At 37.9% G+C, this 22923-nt stretch overlaps 1 protein-coding gene across 3 annotated transcripts in view; it reads left to right on the forward strand.

The window, feature by feature from the left end:
* arap2 (ArfGAP with RhoGAP domain, ankyrin repeat and PH domain 2) overlaps positions 1-22923 on the forward strand; it is a 134675-nt gene that overhangs the window by 83611 nt on the left and 28141 nt on the right. For all 3 annotated transcript variants that reach the window (XM_041986600.1, XM_041986599.1, XM_041986598.1), the window contains exons 15-18: positions 1626-1751; positions 11432-11576; positions 16606-16708; positions 17295-17493. In XM_041986600.1, coding sequence (XP_041842534.1) covers positions 1626-1751; positions 11432-11576; positions 16606-16708; positions 17295-17493 — 573 coding nt within the window. The remainder of the gene's footprint in view (positions 1-1625; positions 1752-11431; positions 11577-16605; positions 16709-17294; positions 17494-22923) is intronic.

Raw genomic sequence — 22923 nt, forward strand, 5'->3', positions numbered from 1 at the left:
TCATCCCAATCATGTTTTTACAGACCAGTGTTTCCCTACCTTTATACTGGGGGTATTGCCCCACCCCTCCAAAGAGACACACCACCCTAATTAGTTCAGTTTATTTTGATCTGTTTTTTTATACAATGCCAAGTCACATTAATGACAGAAGTCATTTAAGGTTCCCTTTTCTCTAGAACAGGTTTCTACTTTGTCTTTTAAGATTAATGTATGTTCTTTAAAGATTCTTTAAAGATTAAACAGTCTGATGTTGATTAGCTGATTTACATGATGGCATGTCGCAGCTACTCTTTTTGTCCACTGTAGAGTTATGCTCTGATGCCACACGCATAGACCCATGTGGTTTTTAAAGTTTCCCAAGAAGGTGAAAATGGAAACATGAGTATTTATCCTTTTTTGGTGTTACACAGACAACTTCAAGCCGAATGTACCATCATTAATAACCTCCACCAAGGTGGAGGTTATGTTATTGCATGTGTTGGTTGGTCTGTCTGTCAGAAATGGAATAAGGAACAAGTGATTACATATGGGCATTACATATAAGTTTGTACATGCAACATGACTACACAGCTGAGTTTAGCAGTCACATGATTAAATAAAGCTATTTTGTCATATGTCATATTCCCACTGTCATGCTGTAATGGATAGGGTACCTGTTGCAGCTACAGAGCTCATGAATATGTGTTTCGGCAGAGATGATTTTAAGGTTAAGATTTACACCCTGTTCATCCTGTATCTAAGTTACACGTATGAAACAAAAGGGTCAAAACAGACAATTAGTCCTTAAGACCGTGAACCTGTGGGAAACATGGTAGACTGTCATGTTTGTGTGTAATTCTCTCAGAATTTCCACATCTTTAATTGATTGCCAGTTTGTTATTGAAGACTTTATCTGATCATAGTGTGCATTTCCTGTTTGTGGACAAAAGTAATTTTTTATAAATTGCATCTGGCTCATTTAGAAGTTTATTTACAACCTTTTGATGCTGAATTTTGTCGTGAGGGTGCAGGAAGTTTTTCTTTGTATGACTGCTCTGTGAATGTCATATTTGTGCAGGTGTAGCTTCACACTCCAAAGTTTGCTACACCTTGCTGAAACTATTTTACATTTGCAATAGGGATACTGAGGTGTCTTCTTTTAATCCTTTTGTACACTTCTCTTGAGCTAAATAAGGTATGAAGTCTTGGCAAAAGTTACCCAAGAGCTCAAATCTCAGACCTCTGCATGGTGCCTCTTTCTTTTTTTAACTCCAGAAATATGCAAAGTAGGCCTAAGATGCTTTAGTTTTTTAAAAATGTTGGAGAAGTTTTGTGTTAAACTTTTTATCCTGTTGGAGATCAGTTTCCTTTCATCCACTTATCAATTGACAGTAAATAATATTAACTATGAGCCCTCAAACCGTTGCTTTTCATGATTTTAAAAATGACAAACCCTTCAAAACTTCTTGAGTGCAGGGAAATTTGGAAGGTCAGGCTTAGACGAAAAAATATTTCAAATCAAAAGAAAAATGGGGACATGGAAATTAAGGTCAAACACCACTACTCATTAAGCAGGTTAAGGGTAAACGTAAATCATAGGTAACGCCATTTCTTCGCTCATCTCCTGCTGTCTGGTCTCCTTGTAGATTTCCCCAGATTAGAGCAGTGGTCGGACAACACCTCGCTGTCTGATGCTTCCCTCTTCATGGACGGCTTCCTCTACGTCTCCTCTGGCCCTGCCAAGGCAACTTTGGATCGGCGCGGAAGAGACGGTGAGTATAGAAGCCATTTTGCAAAGCCCTGGCAAGGCCAATCAATCCGTCAATCCATTTGTAAGCAATTTAAGCCGCATGTTTGTCAGAGGTCTCCTCCAGTTAAGCGCTGATCGATCAATCAGTGTCAGCCTGTCAGTTGTCAAACTGCCAATCGTTTAATCCTTACAGCAAACAGTCCAGTCAAAACGATCAATGCACGTGTCTTTCAAAAGCATTTTGCATGGTCGTCTGGGAGTCCTTGTCAGACAGATATATGTTAGATGACTGAGCTGTGAATACTCGATGGAGGCACCGGTCAAGTCATGGTCAATGGTCAACTAAAAAAAAAAAAAAAAAAAAAAAAGACTTAACTGAGCAACTTTGGTGCCGTTCTCTGCAAAATATACCTAAAATGCTTCCTCCCAAACTTCAGAATTCCTCTTCCTTTGTCCTCCAAGACAGTTTAAAACTTTTAATCAGCCTGCAAGTTTCCCACCCGACTCTTAGTTGCTGCTGCACCTCCTTCTCTGCAGTGGTCCCACTTCTCCAAACAGCTGGCGCACTTGCGGGGGCCCATGGGTAATTAGGAGAAGGAGCCGGCTTTGGGCACTGCCTCTGGGGATGGGGGTTATTTGGAAGGTGGAGGAGTGGGATAAGAAAAAGGGGGATGGAGGAGAAAAACAGTAGCTGCCACTTGAATAAGCAGAGTCTCATTCATGTTGAGCAAGACATCCATCTCTGTTTTCATCACCCCAGTCACCCTCAGCCCTCATTGGTTGTTCATGCTGGCTAATGAACAGAGCTGAGGTCTGGAAAATTGCCTCTCACAGGAGCTGGAGAGAAATGTTATCTGAGTATCTCTTGAAAATCTCATTATCTTTACAAAAAAAAAATAATAATAACAATTTATGTTACATTTAAATAACTAGTTCCACTATATTGAAATTTAATTCTTAGTTTTTGTTTGTTTTTTTCTTCAACTCTTGTGTTATCATGTACTCACAAAAACAAATAGAAGTATGCCATCTTTGTGTTTCATTGGTCAAATGATAGAAATTAGTAAATGTATCTGAAAAGCTGCTAATTATGAGACAAATATTAATTACTTTTTTAATTAAAACACATAACTATAATAAAGCGTCTTGTTAATTTTGCACAGTGCATTTTCTTGTTTTATGACAATGTTTTCTGTGTGAGTTTTAAAGGAATTCATTCATGTTTAGCTCAAATGATTAAAATTGCAGCTATTTTAAATTAAAAATTTGATAAATTCTGTAGAATTACCATTTCTAAAATAAATACATGACATTTCCCCTTTGCATTTGTCGGAATGAGTTTGTAAAACAGCGTATAATTAGACTTCGTCTCATAAAGTTATTGAACATTTCAGTAAACAGTTATTTTTTCCATTTAGCAATCACAGTTCAACATTCATTTTAAGTTATGCTGCTCTGACTTTCTTACTATAACTTGGATATTAACCCACATTTCTTTAGCCCTGCTTTGATGTTTGACAAATGTTTGGTGCATGTAGAGACGGTCTGTCTGAGCATTTATCCAGAAAAAAACAGGCCTAACATCAGTAAGATGGGGAAGTTTTGGGAGGATTTCTAAACAAACTTTGAGCAGAGAAACACTGAAACATTTTGCAAAGTTAACTGCAGTTTGAGAGCTAATTTTCTACCACTAAACATAACCATTTATTCCTGCACCCTTTAAATTTCTAACAGTAAATGAGCCGTTTACTTTCCATCTATACGCCTGTGGTTTGTATTTCAGAGTAATGCTATAAGTGACTGTGTTGATAAAGACCCTTTTAGTAACCACAGCCTACTGAAATTACCCATCCTCATATAAGATTCAGCTAATAAACACTTTATTTCCTCTGTTTTTATGCATTAGTGGCTCTTTAACTGCAGCTGCTCAAAAATTCAGTGAGGTTGGGTTTAAAACTCAACGTGTTCCAACTTCTTCAATCAAAAAGGAAGCGCTGTCAGAACTGTGAGCACAGGGAGATGAGGTATTTTTGAATGTACAACAGGATGCCTTTCGCTCCCAGGCTAATGGTTAGATGTGCCTGAATTCTTAATAATTCATAGCTTGTGCTCAGGGCTTAATAAAAGCACTATGCTACAGTGTCTTAAACTTGTTTTCTTTTTTTTTTTTAATGTGTAGACACCTATAATAGGCTTTTGTGCTCTTCCTTATAGAAGCTATAGTAATAGTGGGACATAGCATTTTGACACTATATTCTCAGTTTGGATTTGGTTTGTAATTTAGTTGAAGGTAGAAAAAACAATAAACCTTGTTTTATTTATTTATTTATTTATTTTTTGAAAGCATATGATATGTGGAGCTCCACGCCATATCCGGTGGAGATGGTCGTCTCCAGCATATATTAAGTCCTCTCCCTTGAATGGGCAGAGGAGTGAGTCATGCTGCTCCTATATTCAAAAGTGTGTTATTGCTTTTTGTGGGCATCTGTGTCTCTCTGTGAGTCTTGGAAGGAAAAGGGAGACAGTAGGCAGTTGCTGTCTGAAATGGTGAGTGGCAGCAGGGAAATGGCACCCCTAATTTCTGATTAGTTTAGGCTTTTCCTCATCAGCAGCTCTCTGCGTTTTGCCTGAAACAGAAACGCACAACTAGAACAGAGCGAGAGGATGGAGAAAGGAGGGAGAAGTTAAATTATGTTTTACTGAGCCCAATTACTTTCTTTTCCAAGTTGGACTCAGCTTTTTAATACAAACCAAATCTTCTTTTGTGTTTTTTTTTTTGTTTGTTGAAATCTTTCTCATCAATCAATGTTAAATTACTGAAATAATCACGTTCATGCTGCTTTGTTTAATATTTCATAAGGAGTACACAAAGCCTATTAAGCAGTTTGTCTTAATCAAATATCCATTTTCTAGCGATTACTTAAATAAGCGAGTTGTGCTGCTGCTGAAGCCAGAAATAGATGGCATATAGTGTTTTTTAAAACCTTACCGTATGCTGTATCTGTCCATCCCTCCCTGTAATGAAGTGGACTCTAATTCTGGCACAGACAGATCGTTCAGATCCCTTCAGTTTCTCGATTTCCATTTCCAGCTCCCCTGACAAGCTGTCCACCAGATGTCTTCATCCCAGATATTTTAGTCTGATGGCAAGATAGGCAGAAGATTGGTGAAAAAGCTGGATGTGGGAGAGTTATTGAAGGAAGGTTCAGCAGAAAGAGGCACAGCCTGCTATTTTGATGCGTGCTGCAATGAATGTCTGTGAGCTGTCGATTTAAAAAAAAAAAAAGTTTAATGGGACATTGGGAATATCCTTTGTTGAGAGTTAAAGCTGAATCCCAATCCAGAATGAAAACTTTATTGAAAAATGTTATTCTCTAACGTGATCCATTTGGCGGGTAGACAATGAAACATTTAACTGCCACATTGGCTCAATTTGTCTAATCAACCTGCTCATCTTCCACACTTGGAGCATTTAGCCCCTTTTTTAACGAATCGCTCAAAGGGGAAAAAAAAGCATAGAAAGAGAGATAGAAGTTCCACACTGTAGATCTGGAGGCTTTCCTTCCTCTGGAAAATACTATGCAGTGAGCTCTCTTGGCGTACAAGCTAATTGGCCCAATTTATGTGGTTGCGGCATGCAGCACGGTTGGCTTCCGCTAGCGTTGTCTCTGGCGGCTGGTTGCGGACCCCCATGGAGAACGGCTGGGCCACGGGGCCGTTGCTGTGTGTGGGGGAACAGCTGGCAATGGACGCAGCTGCCTGATTGTAAATCAAGCACCATTGTTCGCCATACTACGCTTGTGTAAAAGCTAGTGGTATCCCACCCGCTAAGGAAATGCTGAACTACAAACAAAGACGACAGAAGGATGCGCATCTTTGGGCAATGTGCTGATTCCTGATGAAGCCAGTTGCCTAGTGAAATGTCTTAGAGGGATTCAGAGGAATTCACTGCTGTGATTGGAAGGAACTTTTCCCACAGTTTTGAAAGAAGTTCAGTACTAATTTAATTCAGTTGTATCAAACTCAGTGAGCTAGTCTGCATTTATCCATCTTGTTGTTGCTTACAGTAAGCAAACTTCATGTCCACACACAAACAGTAACCATTATTATTTTAATTTAAATAAAGCCACCACACATTAAACGGGTCAAATGATTTGACATATTAGATCTATATCATCTGATCCTTGATCTCACACCGATTTGTTTCCAGATGATTAGTGGGATTTTCAGTGTATCTGTCCTCAAACTGGGAAAAACCTCTAAAAAACATGATGATGTTAAATGTAGTTTATTCAAGGCATTTCAATGCAAACGTTTGGACACACTTTCCCATTAGATTTAATGAGAAAGTGTGTCCAAACGTCTGGTACTGTATACCTCCATAAAAGTTAGATATTTTAGCTTTTATAGCATTCAGCCCTGTAACTTTAGGACCTAAGGCAACAAACGTTACAAACCTTTTTGGACATTGTAATTTCTTGCACAATACTTTGCGCAAGATTTCTTCAGAGTAATTTGAATTTTTTTTTGTAATCTTTCATTGAAGACAAATTATCTTATAAGTTGCTAAATAAAAATGCTTAAATAAGAAATATGTGTGGCTGAAGTAAGGACTCATTTCAGCTTCCCCTTTGGGTTTTCATTTATTACCTTTTATTTAGCTCCAGACTGCTTCATTTAAATACATGTATGAGGGAAGACTCGTCAACTTTTGTTGACTTAACCTTGGCAACTAAGAATATTCCTACAGAATGAGTTTGCTGAGGCAGTTTATTTTATTGAATGGTGTTTTGGACAAATTGGAAATTTGACTTTAGATTGAAAATCAGCTTAATTCATCCAGCCGTTGTTGAGACCGTTCATACAGAAGTGGAAATGTCCTTATGGCTGAGGAAAAGTCAGTGGATTTGAGTTCAGCTTCTGGTGAACATTAACTTTCTTTAATGAAATTTCGTCCAGTCCATCTAAATATTTCAATAACAACTTTGACAGGGAAAAAAAATGTTGGCCTTGTTGCAACACTGGTTAAAAAAGGAAAAAGAAGAAAATTGTGTATTAAGTAACATAATTCACAATTCAGATTAAAAATCTTTTGCTTTTGTTAAATGGTGCTGTACAATCATTGTCTTGTACATGAAATGTGCTATACAAATAAATTTGCCTTAGCCTACAAATTCGCACTTTATCTTGCTATAAAGCAGAATAATGCAACCAAAGTTTCATAAAATAAACATTTACCAATTAAGAGCAGAAACTAATTGAGAAAACAAGAAATCATCAACTTGTTTTTCTCATAAATGACAATCCGCCTTCTTTTTCTAGCCAAGTTTTACCTTTTAAGAAACATGTTATGGTAGTTTGCGATTTCACATTTCACCAGCTCTTACTCATTCTGCCTGGGAAGGAAATGCTGTTCATCTGGAAAGGGTTGAGTGGGTGAGCAGCCCAGGGAGCAGCCTTGATTTCACCTGAGCGCCACTGGCTGCTGTTGCTTGCTTGGATGCTCATTCGGTCCTGCACAGGGGCATTTTAGCTAGCACTTGCTGACTCAGCAGACCCCAGTCATGGCAACTGTCATGGCTAGCATTTGTTCATTTAGCCTGGGAAGCAGCCATCTACAGCTCATTAAGTTGATTTAATGTGCTATAGAAATGTATTGCATTGCCTGCTGCTACTGTCCTTGGCTGGCATCTTCTCATGGCTTGTGCTAGCTTATTATTATATCCATTCTTCTCATACTAAATACCCATACACTCCCACACTGTAATAGCCAGGTATTATTTTTTTTAAATGGTTGAGGTTGATGAGCATGCACGCTCTAGCTGAGTTGCACTTTGGAGAGTTTTAACATGCAAGGAAAACTGGGAATAATGGCATAAAAGAGCAAATAAGCAAAATAAAAAATAAAAAATGAGGGAACAGGGCAGATATCTGGGCAGATATGTTACTTTTCTATGGAAATGACATCATACATTGATTTTTATGGCGATTGATCAGGACCTAGAACCAGAGGTCTGCATCTTAGCTTAACACATAACATCCATGTTTACTACTGAATTTCAAAATCATTCAATTACCATCTACAGTTATTATTTGTATTCAAGTCAACGAGTGCATGAAAACAAGTGAGGAATCTAAAGACTGAGTCTGGAATTTTGATATGAGGAAATTTGGAGCAAGACATAATTTAGCTATTTGTTAAATCATGACCAGGTCATAAAAAAGCAGCAAGTCTCAAACAAGCTTCATGTTTGCATGTTATGTAACACAACTGAGATAAAATTAGTTTTGTTTTTTGCTGTTGTTGAGTTTTCCAGCTGCTTTTCATAGTAACAGACTTTAGGAAAGAAAGGAAAACTGTTCAGTTATTACCCAATTAGAGGGGTGGAAGAGAGAAAGAAGGCAAAGTTAAAGAGAAACGTAACACAACACAAGAACTTTACCATCTTCTATTAAATATGATGGACATGACATTTTCTCCAAACCCTTAGTGATTTAGACACGTTTGAAACCAAAGCAAAGTGTATTTCCATCACTTGCGTCACCAAGACAACACAGTATCCTGCCAGATAGACCAAAGTGGTAATGGCTTTAAATACCACACTTTGTCTGCTTTGCTGTATCCACTCACATAAAAAAGACGTCTTCATGTATGGTGGATTTTAAATAGAGATGATGAATCTGCAGCTGCAGGAATAATCTTTTTCTTGAAGTGAAGTAGGGTCAGAAGGAGAATGTGTTTTAAATGCCAAGTGAGAAACTAAATACTAGCTATTTTTTGCAGTTTTCAAGCAGTTTGCAGAATCGTGTCCAAATGATTATTATTTTTTCTTTTATAAACCGAGAACACATAGTCATAAAAAGCCGCAGAGTGGCAGCACGAGGGTGACTAGAGCAAAACTGACATCCTCCTTTTTCATCCTTATCACATCCTTTTTCTTTTAACATCCAGTTGTAGACACTTCCTTTTTATTGGTACTATATCTGTTCCTTCTGAAACATCACACACAGTTGGCAGAGGAATGCACAATTAGCATATTCATGAGATGAATGCAGTGGGAACTTTGGAGTTGCGAACGGCAGGGGGTGTGGGCTGGGAAGCTGTTGGTGCGCGTGTGTTTGTTGCAGAACAAAAAAGCAGATGGCACGGTGACTTTGAAAATCCAAAATTAGGTATGTTTTTATGAACTTCGTGCTCATTGGCTATGTAAATCACACAGTCAGACAGTCATGAAAGACAATGTTGTGTGTTTTCCAGCTTTTCCGCTGAGATGATGTTTGCTGATTGAAATCTGCCTGCTACTTGGTGTCCCTAAACAGCTTTAATTTTGTGTGCATGCTTGTGTATGTATGTCCAAACATACAAGCAAGTCCAAACAAGTTTTTTTTTTTTTTTTTTTTTCTTTCATGTATTCCCTCTGATATGATAACTTGAAATTCTGCCCTTCAGAAAGTGGGATTTTAACAAATTGGCTTTGCATAAAAATATTTCAGTTTAAGGGTTAAGCACTCTAAAAATAAAAGAAGAAAAATGAGAGAGAAACCTATGATACTCATCTGCCAGATACAGTACAGTGTGTAAGCTGAAACACATGGACTTATCTCTGAACTTTTAAACGATTTCTCAGTAACACTGTCCCAGCTTGCAGAGAGTCATTAACGCTGTTAAATAGATTGGAGTGGGTCTAATTGTTCCAAACCAATCGCTAAAATTGCAGGCTCTAATTAATTGCCTTTTTTTGACTCTACAAACAATAGTCGGTTTGTAAAATTTGATCAGTATGCAAATGTATGCCTCTACATTTTTTCCAGTAGCTGTAGCATATGGAAAGGGCAAAAGTAGAAAGTGTCTAAAGTTAACATCAGATTAGCATAGTGTGAGAGGCGGCTCTTGTAAGTACACCTTCATAACTGTTTTAGTTTGTGTTGAAACCATGAAGCAATAAATATTGGTACGTCCTGCGGTTTTGGTCTGGTAAGATCAGAAGCTTTTGGCGTCTGTTAGCAATGCTAACATTATAGCTTAAGTTAGCACAAGACTAAAACAGGCACATGTATTTGTAAATACAAGAAAATAAGCTTTTAGCTTAGTGTATACAATCATACTGTAAAGATTGCATGCCAAAACCTAAGGACCCTTTGAGTTGTCCATAGTTGTACAAAATCAGGGGGTCTGGGTAAAGACATTTACACCCAGCAAAGAATCTTAAACATTAGTTACACTGAATGAAACAGGCAGACTTAAACTTCTTTTCATCAATTGAAGTAACATTTCCTGTATGATGGTGTAGCTGCAGCTGACGGTCGGCACGCAGGTTGTCTGTAAAATAGCTGCTTCTGCATTTAATGATCAGTATGTTTTAAATTAATGTCAGGTGTACGAAATTACACCAAAAACAAGGCAAGCAGACGTGTCTGAGACTGAAACCAGTATGTGTCTAAACCTGAAATTCATTTGTTGATAAAAAGAAATAACAAAAAAAACAAAACAAGATCACAAAAACACCACCACGAAATTGGATGGCTGGGCAACCTTTACAGGTACAAAATACAGCCAGATGTGTCTCAGACCACTGGTTTGTAAATTTTCATACATATACACCTGAAACAAGACAGTTTGTTTTAAATTGTTTTCTTGTAAAGACATAGAATCAGCCTTTTAATACAGGTGGATAATTTCATACATAGTTTTTTATATTAAATAACTATAAAATCCAGATGACCCAGCCTTCCACCAGCACTTAAACACACCATGCATTTATTTAACTCCCTAACCTTGTTATTTATTAAAGGTCCCATATTGTACATTTTTTTTAACTATTTCATAATGGGTGTCAGAGGTCCAACAACATTGTTTTCAAAGTGTATTACCCCAAATTCAGTCTTGGTCCTTTGTTTAAGCCATTTCAAAAGTAGCTCTAGTGAGCTCTACTGAGAACGGGCTGTTTCTGTGTCTAAACCTTTAAATGTTCATGAGTGGTGCCTATCCATGCCTACGCCACACCGCTCTCTGGGAGATGATCCAGCTTTTGCTGTCACCCGCTCAGTGATTTTAGAGGGCTGGCTCAGCTAGCCTGCCCTCTAAAAGGTCAGTGGTGAGCCTGAGATCTTTCCTTTTGTGAAGTCACAAAGGGAAAGATCTCAGACTCACAGATTTGCAAAAAAGTGGAGCAAGCAAGTGAGCGAGGAGACAGAATTCTCTCATTTTGGGGCCTCTTACACAGGCTATGAGGACACCTATGACTTTTAGAAAACCTTTGGAAAGTCATTGTAGCATTCAGTAGGCTGCTCCTGGCTGAGACACGTGGGCTTACCATTGCAGTAAATAAACAGATGAAAAGGTTTTGATAAATGTTTCACCCTTCAGGTTTTCCTTTAAGTCCATGAGCCACCGAAATGAAATTTTCCATTTCCTTGTCATTGCACTTGGCAACAATGGGAACTTAGTTGAGAACATAATCTTTCCTAAATCTGAATCAGTGAATGAATAAAATAATGCAGTATTTAAGTAGAGACAGTTTACAATCAAAAAGCTAAAAAAAAGAGCTTGCGTGCTAGCTGTTTATTGCAATTACATTATTTTGTTTGTGATGCACTGATTTTTAAACATTATTACAAACATGTATCCTGTGAATACTTCAGCTCATCTGTCCTCATACACAGTGCTGTTTTAAATAATGCTTGGATGTATGTGTGTTTTAGACATGGCGCGTCGTTGGTGTACGTTGGAGGGCGGCTTCCTGAGTTACTATGAGAGCGAGCGAAGCCCCTCAGCCATGGGGAGAGTGGACATCAGCGAAGTGGTCAGCCTGGCTGTCAACAACTCGGAGACAATGACTGGAGCTGGGTAAGAGTTCTCACACATACACATACTTTTCTCAATTTATTTGAATTAAAACGTGGAAATTACACGTTCAAAATCACTAAAATGGGATTTACTGTGGCTTAAGAACCAATACATCCAATCTCTACTGATAAATTACATTTTGTAGGAAATCAGCCAGGTAAGGGGGCTCTAATTGGAACCCAGTTTTTCAAACAGCTCTGATAAAAGCCCCTTTAAAAAGCTTCATATACATCCCCTTCACTAAATCATGATTTAACCTGCTGTAAGGACACCTATACTACACATGAAACAAAAGCCTCCTTTGTGATTTATTTCTTTGATTGGCTGAATAACGATTTACTGCACATGTAATGCCATCCTGGTTTGACATAAACACACACAAGCTTGTAAACACAGATTTCTGACGCACTTGTTCCTCCTCATCATATGTCTTGTTAACATAATCTCAGACAGAGCATCATTCACTTTAACAGAACCATCAGAGCTTTATGAGAGCTATATTTTCAGTTTACTTTGCTGGCAATAGTGCAGCTTTAACCGCCATTTCCTGTGTTAACTTTACGGTCTCCACCCCTTTGCTGTTAGATTATGATTCAGTTAAAAAAGTTACTCTGACAACAAACTTTTCCTTATTTCTAGAGGTGATGGAAACACACAAAGAAGAAACAGATGCATCGATTTTTCTTGTGTGTCTTTCTTTGTTTGTGTGTGCTGCAGTTTCAAAGCATGAAGTCTGATAACGGTTCATGATTAAAGCAGAAAACAAGACTTTAATGATCGCAGCAGATGTCACAAAGAGGAAACAGTTCATTTATTTGTAAATGGCATCTAAACTCCTAATAAGAAACACGTCTGGCAATATAAACTATGGTCTGTCTGATGAACTAGGCAAAAAAAAAAAAAAAAGAAAACACACACACAGCCATGACAGGTACAGTAACACTGGGCGCGCAGTCACTACAAAGCAGCTCCATTTTTAGCTTGCTGCACACATACCAGTTACAGGTCACAGCGTCACCCTGAGAAAGGCTATTATTTCTCTGTCGCTAACACTCTTAATGGCCATGCGTTTCACTAGATTAAACTCTGCCTCACTCCATCTCACTTCTGAAACTTCCAGCATTCCCATCATGCCTAGCATGCCTGAGCACCGAGAGTGCGGGGACGTCTCACCTCTTGACTGTCTTCCGCTCATGAATATTAATGCATGCAGATGACACACTCCCACCAGCAGCCTATCACCGCGCTACAGGAGGCCGTAGGTGTCGCTTCCATTAAACACGGCATCTGGGTAATTTCACCGTGGCAGAGGACACCGTGAATTATAGAGCGGCCGGAAACATACGTTTGCTAAAGTTACATGAATATTACAAACCCACTCCCAAGGAATTAATGCAAAGCGAGTATGGTGGCTGGTGATAAGTTGAGATTTTCCAGGGACTTTTTCTGCCTGTTTGAACAGGAATAATTGTAAGTCAGTTTTGTCCTTCAGATCCATTGAACAATCCTGAAAAGAAGCTCCCTTTCCTCTGTTTTTTCCTGGTTTTCTTTACAATCTTTTTGGCTGCTTTTCCCACCACTTCTCCATTTACCACTCTCTTTTCCGTCATTCTCTTCTCTTAGTCACAGCCATACAAAAAGGACTTTTTAAAGACTCCTTGGTGGGGTCTTTGTAATTTAGATGGGTTATATTCCTAAAAGAGGGCTAAAGAATGAAAATTACTTAAAAGCTTATGGTGTAATTAAAATACCTCATATGTAGATAACTTTGCAATAAGCTTTTCCATGAAACTCATATTTCACTTAATTAATTGCTCTTTCTGTGGTTGTGAATGCAGCAAATCTCATTTTCTTTAGTTGTAGCTAAACTATTAAGAGAAAGAAGCAAAGCTCAAAGAGTTTGTATGTACAGGTACAGAGAGCACTTCGAGCCTATCTTTGTAAAACTATTTAACTAAAAGTGTACTGTAAATTGAAATTCAAATGTGATCCAAATAAATGAGTTTGACAGACTGTTGCCTCAAGAAGATATGTTAAGGTATTTGTCGTGTTCATAAACAAGGAAAGAGTGGAGCTGAGGGTTGACAGGCTGATTGGTGCAACAGACCATCACAGGTCTGTCGTGGTAAAGCGAGAGCAGAGCCAAAAGTTGAAACTGTCAGTTTACAGGTTGATCTATGTTGCTGCCCTCACCTAAGGCCGTGAGCTGTGGGTAGTGATTGAGAGAATAAGACTGCAGAGAAAAATAAGGGAAATAAGCTTTCTTCAAAAGGTGTCACCTTTGGCTCAGTCGTTCTAGGAGGTTTAAAGGAAAGCTGCTGCCTCTTTGATCAAATGGAGCCAGTTGAGGTGGTATGAGCGAGTGAAGGATGCTGTCTGGATGCCACTAAGGGTGGATGGCTGTTTACTATCTACTGTCATGCTTTTAGGTATATTTTTAATGATTTCTCAATAATTATTTCAATTTATATTTAGTTTACACTAATGCCCACTTTAGCTAAGCAAGAGTGTAAAAGAGAGCATTTTCTGACCCTTTGCCTCAGTGACTACTGGGTCCAAAACAGCCAGTCTGTTGATATCCAGGTGGCGGCATGTGATGTGGTTCCATAACAAAAACACAGTTATTACGTGGTGCTCCAAGTTGCAACACACAGTTGTGAAGTGTGGTTTCTCAGCACTGTGACTCAACTCTAGGGATGTACATAGTGAATGTCAGTGTGCCATCAAACTGAGTCAGAATAGCAAAGTTTAATGGCCAGAAATGTATGTAGTATTGCTTTAAAGCATGTAGACTTGTTACATATTGACCTACAAAATAAAACTATGAACTGGTAGCTTCAATGTTTTTGTTTAGTGTTTTCTTTTTCTTTTTTGCTATTTTAAAAACATGGCTTTCAGGGTTTTTTTTTTTTTTTTTTTAAAGTGTAATCTGTCTTATATCTCTGCTGCTTGTCATGCTCGTGCATTGTCAACCAAACTACTTTTCCTTCTTTTATGTTTTAAAACAGCTGCACGGTCCAATTAAGTCATTGAATTCAGCATGTCAATGTGCTACACCTAAAACACACTTTCAGTTTTGAGGGCTATATGGGACATAAAGGAAAGGAAATGGAAAGATATGAGTAAAAGAGAAAGATGAGTAAATTAAAACCGGACAAATGTAAATAAAAATGGCCTTTGTGGTCTTGGCCATATATTCCACTGCTGTCAGCTTGCCATCTCTTCCTTACCTTTGCCACAACTTTCCTACCTCCCTCTGCGACTCATATATTGCAGTGTTCATCTCTCATTCCTCCAGGTCTTTCTTTACTGATGGATTTGCCAAGAACAACAATGTACTCCTCCGACACTCTTTCCCTGTGGGACCTCCTCTAACAAGCTCCTGCACACCTGCCAGCATTGAAAGAGGAGGGTGGTGTATAGGGGGTGAGGAGAACGGAGGGTGGGATCGTGTGAGGGCACGCAAACACCCATATCTTGCTTGTTCCCATGATACGTGTGAGAAGAGAGCAACTCAGAGCTGCTGTGACCTGGGTGACACATCACCTTAAACACCCATTGCTGAAGTATTTAGAGCTGCCCTCACTGTAGCAAACAGCAAGAAGGAGAGCAGAGTTTGGCAGTGTGAGCAGGTCATTAACGTAGCATTACTCTGTCCTGTTTACCTCCACAGAGGAAATAATAGGCAGAGAAAGGATGTAAAAAACTAGAACAGATTAATAGCAAATTTTTTGGTTACAATATTTGGTTTTATATATATATATATATATATATATATATATATATATATATATATATATATATATATATATATATATATATATATATATATATATATAAAACCAAAAAGCAACTTTTTTTTTTTTCATTTAAATTGATTTTGGTGGACGGCTAAATCATATAATAGACACAGACATTAATATTGTAAACTCAAACTGTAGTAATGTCTTGAAAAATGCATTTAATTGCATTTAAATTCAAAACAGTAGAAAAAGTAAAAGAAAATATCCCCGCCCAAAAATGAACAAACATAAAATTAAAGTGTCATTTTAAGTATTTTAACTAACAGCTCCGACTGTGTAGACTCTGTTCTCTGAGTCTACACCATGTTACAGTACTACAGGTAAAGGTGGGTCAGAGAGAGCAGGGACCCGAACCTGGGCCTGCTGCATTGAGGAGCTGTAACCTCTGTACATGGAGCATCTGCTCAACCAGTTGTGATACACACCGCCCCTGCTACAGTACTTTTAACTTTTTTAATGTTTTCATCCAGACTCTGTATTAATAGGCATTCATATCTGATGGCAAGCCAGGGTGGGATCAGCCAGCAGCAGCTTTGCGAGTTTTATTTTCAGTCTGGTCATGGAGCAGAGGTGAACATCTTCTGCTTTGACTGCAGCTGTGAGCGCTAATGGATGGGGGAGGATCCTGCAGCAGCGCTCGCAGCTCATTGAGAAGTAAACTATATAAGCTTTCTCGTCAGTCTCCAAAAGGCTCCAGTAACACCAGAAAAAGTTGCTAGATTTGTCATTAGTCGCCTATTTGAAATAGTTGCTAGAGCGGTCTAATTTGTTTGTGCTAATTTGTTGTGGTAACCTCAGTGATGGCTACACTACATTTTATGTAGTAATCCATTTACAGCTCTTGTGTTGGTCATGCTCATTTACAAACATGTTTTGTTTGGCCATTTAATGCAAGAAAACCCTATGTAACAAACTACACCTGTGCCTTTGATGAGCTGAAATGTACATGAGTTTGTCATATTAAAAAAGTTGGATATTTAACTAGCTAACTTTACTGCCTTTTTGCTGCATTGTGTGAATGCAGCAGAATGAATATGGACATTTACAAAAGCAGCTTTGCCCTATTTCATCACTCACTGAATCAGACGGATTTAACCTGTTTGTTTTGTTTTCACCTTGTGCAGAAACCTAGATTATTTTGGACGTTTCTGCTGCCTTTCTGCATTTCTGGGAGCATTTTAAATCCCGTATATTGTATGTAATGTTGAGCTTTGTGTCTTTGGCAGAGCCATGTTCACCGTTGAGCTGTACCTGCAGACAGAGCGAGTGCTGATTGTTGGAGCTGAAACACAGAATACACAGCATGGCTGGATCCAGGCGCTGACAAAGGTGACACACTTCGCACTGAGCACACCACACAAAGCACACATTTCTTTGCTTCTTTTCTAAGTTTATTTTTTTACTTAAAAGTAAAAAGAAGAAACTGTGTGAACATGCTGCAGAACCACAGCACATCTGTCTCACACTTTTCCATTCACTCAGCCACTTTATGTCCTCACTGAGCCCCATGCTGCCTGCACATCTTTCACTAAGACAAGTGGCTTTGCTGTCTCTCTCTGCATGCTGACAGGATCTTGTAATAATACCTGATGAAAATATGCCCTCATTTTATCCTTTATCTTTTTAGTCCCAGGCAACCAAGTGATTTCTAGTGAAAGGTGTTGCATCATTAGCCCATATGTTTCTCCATCTGTACCAGAGGCTTTCAATTCGAATCACAGAACAATGACCAGATAGAGCTTAACAGTAGAAATACTTTCACAAGGGAGCAGAAACTTAGCAAAGAAGGTTGCACCTGCTTTCTGTTTGCATTCCTCTTGCTTTTTGATGGCTTACTCCAAAAAAAAGTTTTACATTGTTAATCCTAGAAGTTCTTGTTATCCAATTCTCTTTTTTGTTTGTGTCTCACTGGCAGCACTTCATTCCGTTTAAAGTTGAGGGTCTGGTTCGGAAAGACAGTGAATTGATTGGCAGACTCCACTACAAAGAAGGCCACGACCTGTACCACTGGAGGATGGGCTGGTTTATGCTGGAAGGCTCTGCCCTGCACTACAGCTCAGGAGATGAGGAGGGACAGGCGGAAATCATTCAACTCAAACAACTACAGGAGCTTAGTAAGCTTTTTGATTACTTTCATTGTTATTTTAATCATTTATTGTCTCATATGCTTTTAAAAGAAGCATTTAATTGCAGTTTTTAATTGGGAGCTGAATGCAGTTTTAATGGGTGTTCAGTGATCTTCAATAAGATCTCAGTGATTAGAATTTATTAGGTTAGTCAACATAATGTAAGTGAAAAGTTTACTCTTTTATTGCTAAGGTTAAAAAAAAAAGTTTGTGCAGGAAAGAGGATTTAAGTACCTCCTACTACTGTCTATACTCAGGTAGAAAAAGGATAAAAAAAAGCAGCAAAGTGTTTGTCAGCAGTCCCCAAATCATTTAATCTTCCATCAGGTGTCAGGCAACCAGCTCGTCTCCACAATGTCCCTGCTGCTCACCTTCCCAATGTGGATCAGGTCTACCAACACAGCAAACTGTCTGGATTTTCCTGATCAGAACAGCAGGGTTTATCACTCCTGCCAGAAAAGCCACTACGAGCAGAGTAGTGGATGGCTATGATAGATTGTGTAGCAGCTGCACCACTGGTGGTCGACCAGTTAGAAATGGATACAATTATAAAAGGCATTTTAAGAATCCAGTCCACCACAGCAGTCGGGAAAGAAATGGAAAAATGGAAAATTTCATCCAGTTTTTTTTTTTTTCTCATCATTGGTGGATGGGATAAATCTTAGCCCAACAACATTAAGACAAGCGATACCCCAGAATTAAAACCAAGCTTCGGAAAGTCCTGGGTCCAGTGACCACTACATGGCTCAGATAGTTAGATTTGTTCTGGTTGAGGTCCTGCTCAGCTGGATACAAAAGTTTGTTTTGTTAACACCCGAGAAGATACCTTAAATCTCTGTAAACTACCAGTATTTACACCAGCAAATGGCCTCGTTAATGCTGCTGTTACACTTCAATAAGTTATGAATCAGATATTTCAACATCACAGTGCCCAAAATGAGCAATCCTGCTGTTCATACTTGGTAGTGCCAGTGGACAGTGGTGGTAATTTTTTGATCAATGCAATGAGATTTGTGCCTTGTTAACTCTCAGATGGTTTTAATATTCTCTCTGTAATTACCAAAAGTCTACCAATCTATAACAGCAGCTTTCATAACTACTTAATGATGTTGGCGGCGGTGTGCAAGCGACCAGTGTCAGAAGACATTTCAGCTTCTCACACCATTACACATTTCAGTTCAAACCCTGCTATTAGTGGTTAACTGACATGCTTGGAGGCAAAGTGTTGCAGTCGTGTATATGAGAAGCTGGTCTATTAAAATGAAGAGAGCAAAGGTGAATATTACATAATGTAAGTAAACGTGTTAGGATGGGATTCAGATTTATTACAGCTGCTTACAAAATCTTCATAATTTCAAGGCGGGTTAATTGCAGTTCATTTTAACTCTGAATGTTCACATTACAGGCCAATGGTAGTTATGTAAAGGACAGTGAGAGAAGAAGGCTCTAAAGTTCACTCATACTTCGGCAGATGATGGAGATTTTTCAGCATTTCAATTGATTGCACCAGTGTGTCATTCAAACAGAAGGAGGAGAGGATCAATGGATCTTTTTAATCTACTTACAGCTCGACATGGATCAAATTGTGCAAAGTGCCGCCCCATCTCCTCACCTGGGGCGGATAAAGAACTGCAGCGGTGTTCATTTTTATTCCCGGCTTTCACAAACCATGTTTGTCACAGCCGGGGATCCGCTGGTGCCAGAAGGGACTACGTTTTGTCAGGGGATGGTGGGTTGCGAAGCACTGAAAGGATCGCTTTAGGATTCACAGTCTGTGGCATGGGATTAACTGTTATTTTCTCTACAGTGACACCACCACATGAAAGGTGCCCCCTGTGTAGCACTGAGGGATTAAATAAACACACTTTTCAATTAAAATCACAACATGTTTCCAGCATGCTTCACTTCAGACTGCATAAGGAGTTTATTTTAAGTTGGATGTACTCTGGTCCTATTTTTTGGGCCTCAGGCTGCAACATGCATATGGAAATGTTTTTTTCTTATTTTGTAAATAGGCAGCACTAATCTGACTTTCATTCATTTTATTCTCAATTTTTCTTTTCTGTCATTCATCCTAAATTCAACTTAACACAATAATCAGGGAAATCCTTACAGACGATTGTGTATAATTTAATTTGTGGTCTTTGTAATCTTTTCTTGGATATTAAAGCTTTGTGTTATGTGAACCAGAAAAACAATCAAATAAAGTTTATACCTCTAAATATGGAAGGAGTTCAGCTGTGTATTTGGGAGGACATAGATCTTTTTGTGGTGTCTTGGATCAAGATATCTGCAAAGCAAATAACAAGACACAGAAAGTAAAATGAAGGGGGAATGGCAGATAGAGCGGTATAATCATTAACCTGTCACAGTGCAAAAATCAGCCATTCCGCCCATAACTTTCTGAAATTAGAGGTTTTCCAACAAGATAAGCACATTAACTTTAAACTCTGTGTGTGCCATTTTCTTTGTGGTTGTATCTCACAGCAGTCCACCCAGTTATATATATATATATATAAAAAAATTATGATAATCCCATTGCTCTACGTAATCATTAATAATAAAGATCAGCACAAGACTAAGGCCCCTCATATTTAGTATTTCCACAATTAAATTGAGGTTCATTTAAATAAAAATTGTAATATTTTTACTACATATAGAAATTACAGATAAATTTAGAAGGAAAAAGAAGTGTCCCCAATAAATTGTGCTAAATTGGAAGTTGATTCGAATTCAAGTGAGTGATATTATTTCAATTTAAAGCCACAGGTTGAAGTCACACAATCATTTAATAAGACCAGTCCAGTGTAGATGAATCTACTGAACGATACTCTGCAGTACCTTAGTTTTAGAGCCATGACTGGGAGATGGTGCCGACCATTTAAATCCAATTTTGATTACTTTGTCTTTTAAATTAGTTTTGCTGATAAATTGGTAGAATAAAGGTTATGTGTTGAGTATTTGATTTCCAGTGCTGTAAGGAGTTCATGCTAGCAAGTGCCTTTTTTGTTTTTGTTCTTTTTTGTTTGTTTGTTTGTTTTTTTTCATGCATGCTTACAAAGATCCAAATGTGAAAGTAAGATTGCAACATCACAGCAGAAAATTTGATTAAACGGGAAAAAATGAGTAAATAAAAATCTTTTTACTCCTACAGGTGAGGAATTCAGTGTTGTGTTACTCTGTGGGAACATTGCAAGCAGGATTTCAGTCTATATTGTCCCTAAGAAAAAAAAGACGTACTTTATTATTAATTTTACTTTTTGTCTTGTGTTTGTAAAAACAAACCTTTAAAAAAAAAAAAAGTTTAATAAAATATGAGACTGTGTAAAATGTTAAGGAAAAGATGCAGATCTCAAAAACCATTTTATTTGCAATAGAACATAAAAAAGTATCAATTTTAGAAAGTGAAGCATTTTATTCTTTCATATTTAAAGAAAATTATCTCTTCTTTAAATTGATGTCTACAAGAATTCTCAATTGAACAAAAGGCTGGAAACTCAAATGGTACAATAACAGCTGGAGGACAATAGGACAACTAACGTGTTGTGTTTACAAAGAGCACCTCAGACAGGCAGAGTCTCTCAGAAGTAAGAGCTGTAAACAAAGTGTAAATTGTGGTACAATGTCACCACAATGTTGTAATGTTAGTCAGAGTAAAATAGTAAAGATTTTGAATTTCCCGTCATCTACAGAACATAATATCGTCAAAACAGTCCAAGAATCTCAATAAGTCTTAAAAGACGTAGATGAAAATCAGCATTTGATGCCTAAGATCTTCAGGCCCTGAGGCAGGTCTGCATTATAAACCAGAATAATTCTGTCATGTAAATCACTCGGGGCTCAGGGACACTTACAGAAATCTTATGTTCTGTGAGCAGTTTGCTGTACGATTCACAAATACAAGTTAAAGCTTAAGGAAGAAGCAATTTATGAATATGATTCAGAAACATATGTTTCCTCTGGGCCAAAAATCCCATTTAATATAGACTTGTGAAATGCAAAAAAAACTTTCATGTTGTCAGTCACATCAAAATTTGAATTCCTTTTTGGACATAATGGATGCTACATCCCCTTGACTAAAGAGGAGAGGATGCTCAGTTCAATAGCCTACATTTCTGATGGTATCAGGGTGTATTATGTTATGTGCATATAGAACTGATGACACATTTGGAAAGTCATCATCATTGCTGATAGATATATAAAGGCTTTAGTACAATACGTGTTCCCATTCAGAATCTTTTTCATTGAGGACTTTGCGTTTTTCAGCAAGACGAACTAAATCACATCATGCATCTAAAATAACAGCATGGCTTCGTATATTTGAGGAGTCCAGGCGATGGACCAGCCTTTGCAATCCAAAGCTTTTGCTGACTAAAAACTTTGGCACATCATGCCAAAGAAGAACAATTATTAAGCAGCTGGAATCTTTTATCAAACAAGAATGAGACATTTCTCTTCCAAAGGTCCAGTATCAGATTTCATCACTTCCCAGGTGTTTACAGACTGTTTATAAAAGGAGAGGTCATTGTACATAGTGGTAAACATGGCTTTTGTTATAAGTTGTACCACTAAACGTAAGGCAGGAAAAGTCAACTAGCTTGTTGTCATGGATATAAACAGTGCAGATCTAAGCCTTAAAACAATGTCTTATAATTGAGGACATAAGCTCAAGGAGACACTTACTGCATCTGGGAATGGAAACGTTGTTTACAAGAACTTGCCACAGGGCTCATCCAAGCTAGAAAAAGTACATTTAAAGTGTTACCTGAAAAATATGACTTTATAAAACAGGGTGGTCTACATTGCTAATAAAACACTACATAAACTTCCTAATTTTACTTTCTGTTAGGAATTAGTTTATTATGACATCTGCATGTGTTACCCACTCCCACCAGAGTACCATAGCTAATAAAACAACATCCACAACATTGAAGAGGAAGGAAAAGAAATATGTTTGAACAGTCTAATTTTGTTAATGAAAACATAATAAAAAATATCTTCTTTGGTGAGAACAAGACTGCCGACTTAATTCCTTATCACACCAATATATTAAGTAATAAATAAAAAAATCCACTGAGCTGTTAGAAGGATAAAAGAGGGTTTATGTGTGTTTGTTCAAACCACTATGACAAATGCTGTGCATTTACCTGATAACGCTGTTAATAAACGCTTCTCAAGTCAAACTCTTAAGTTCTTCGCTTTCTTCTCAAGTTATTTGGATCAGAAAGAAATGTTGCACCCTTGAAATTATGCCAAACAAAATAAAAGGCTAGAATTTGTTAGAAGAGACTTTTGGGGATTAATTGTTTTTACTGTCTGGCTTAGCACACAAAGGCCCATACAGAGCACTTGTCAGTCAAAATAACAGTCTTTCTCTCTTGTGCCAATAATGAAATTAAACTTTATGTTTGAACAGAT

The sequence above is a fragment of the Melanotaenia boesemani genome, chromosome 5, assembly GCF_017639745.1.
Source record: "Melanotaenia boesemani isolate fMelBoe1 chromosome 5, fMelBoe1.pri, whole genome shotgun sequence".
NCBI lineage: Eukaryota > Metazoa > Chordata > Actinopteri > Atheriniformes > Melanotaeniidae > Melanotaenia > Melanotaenia boesemani.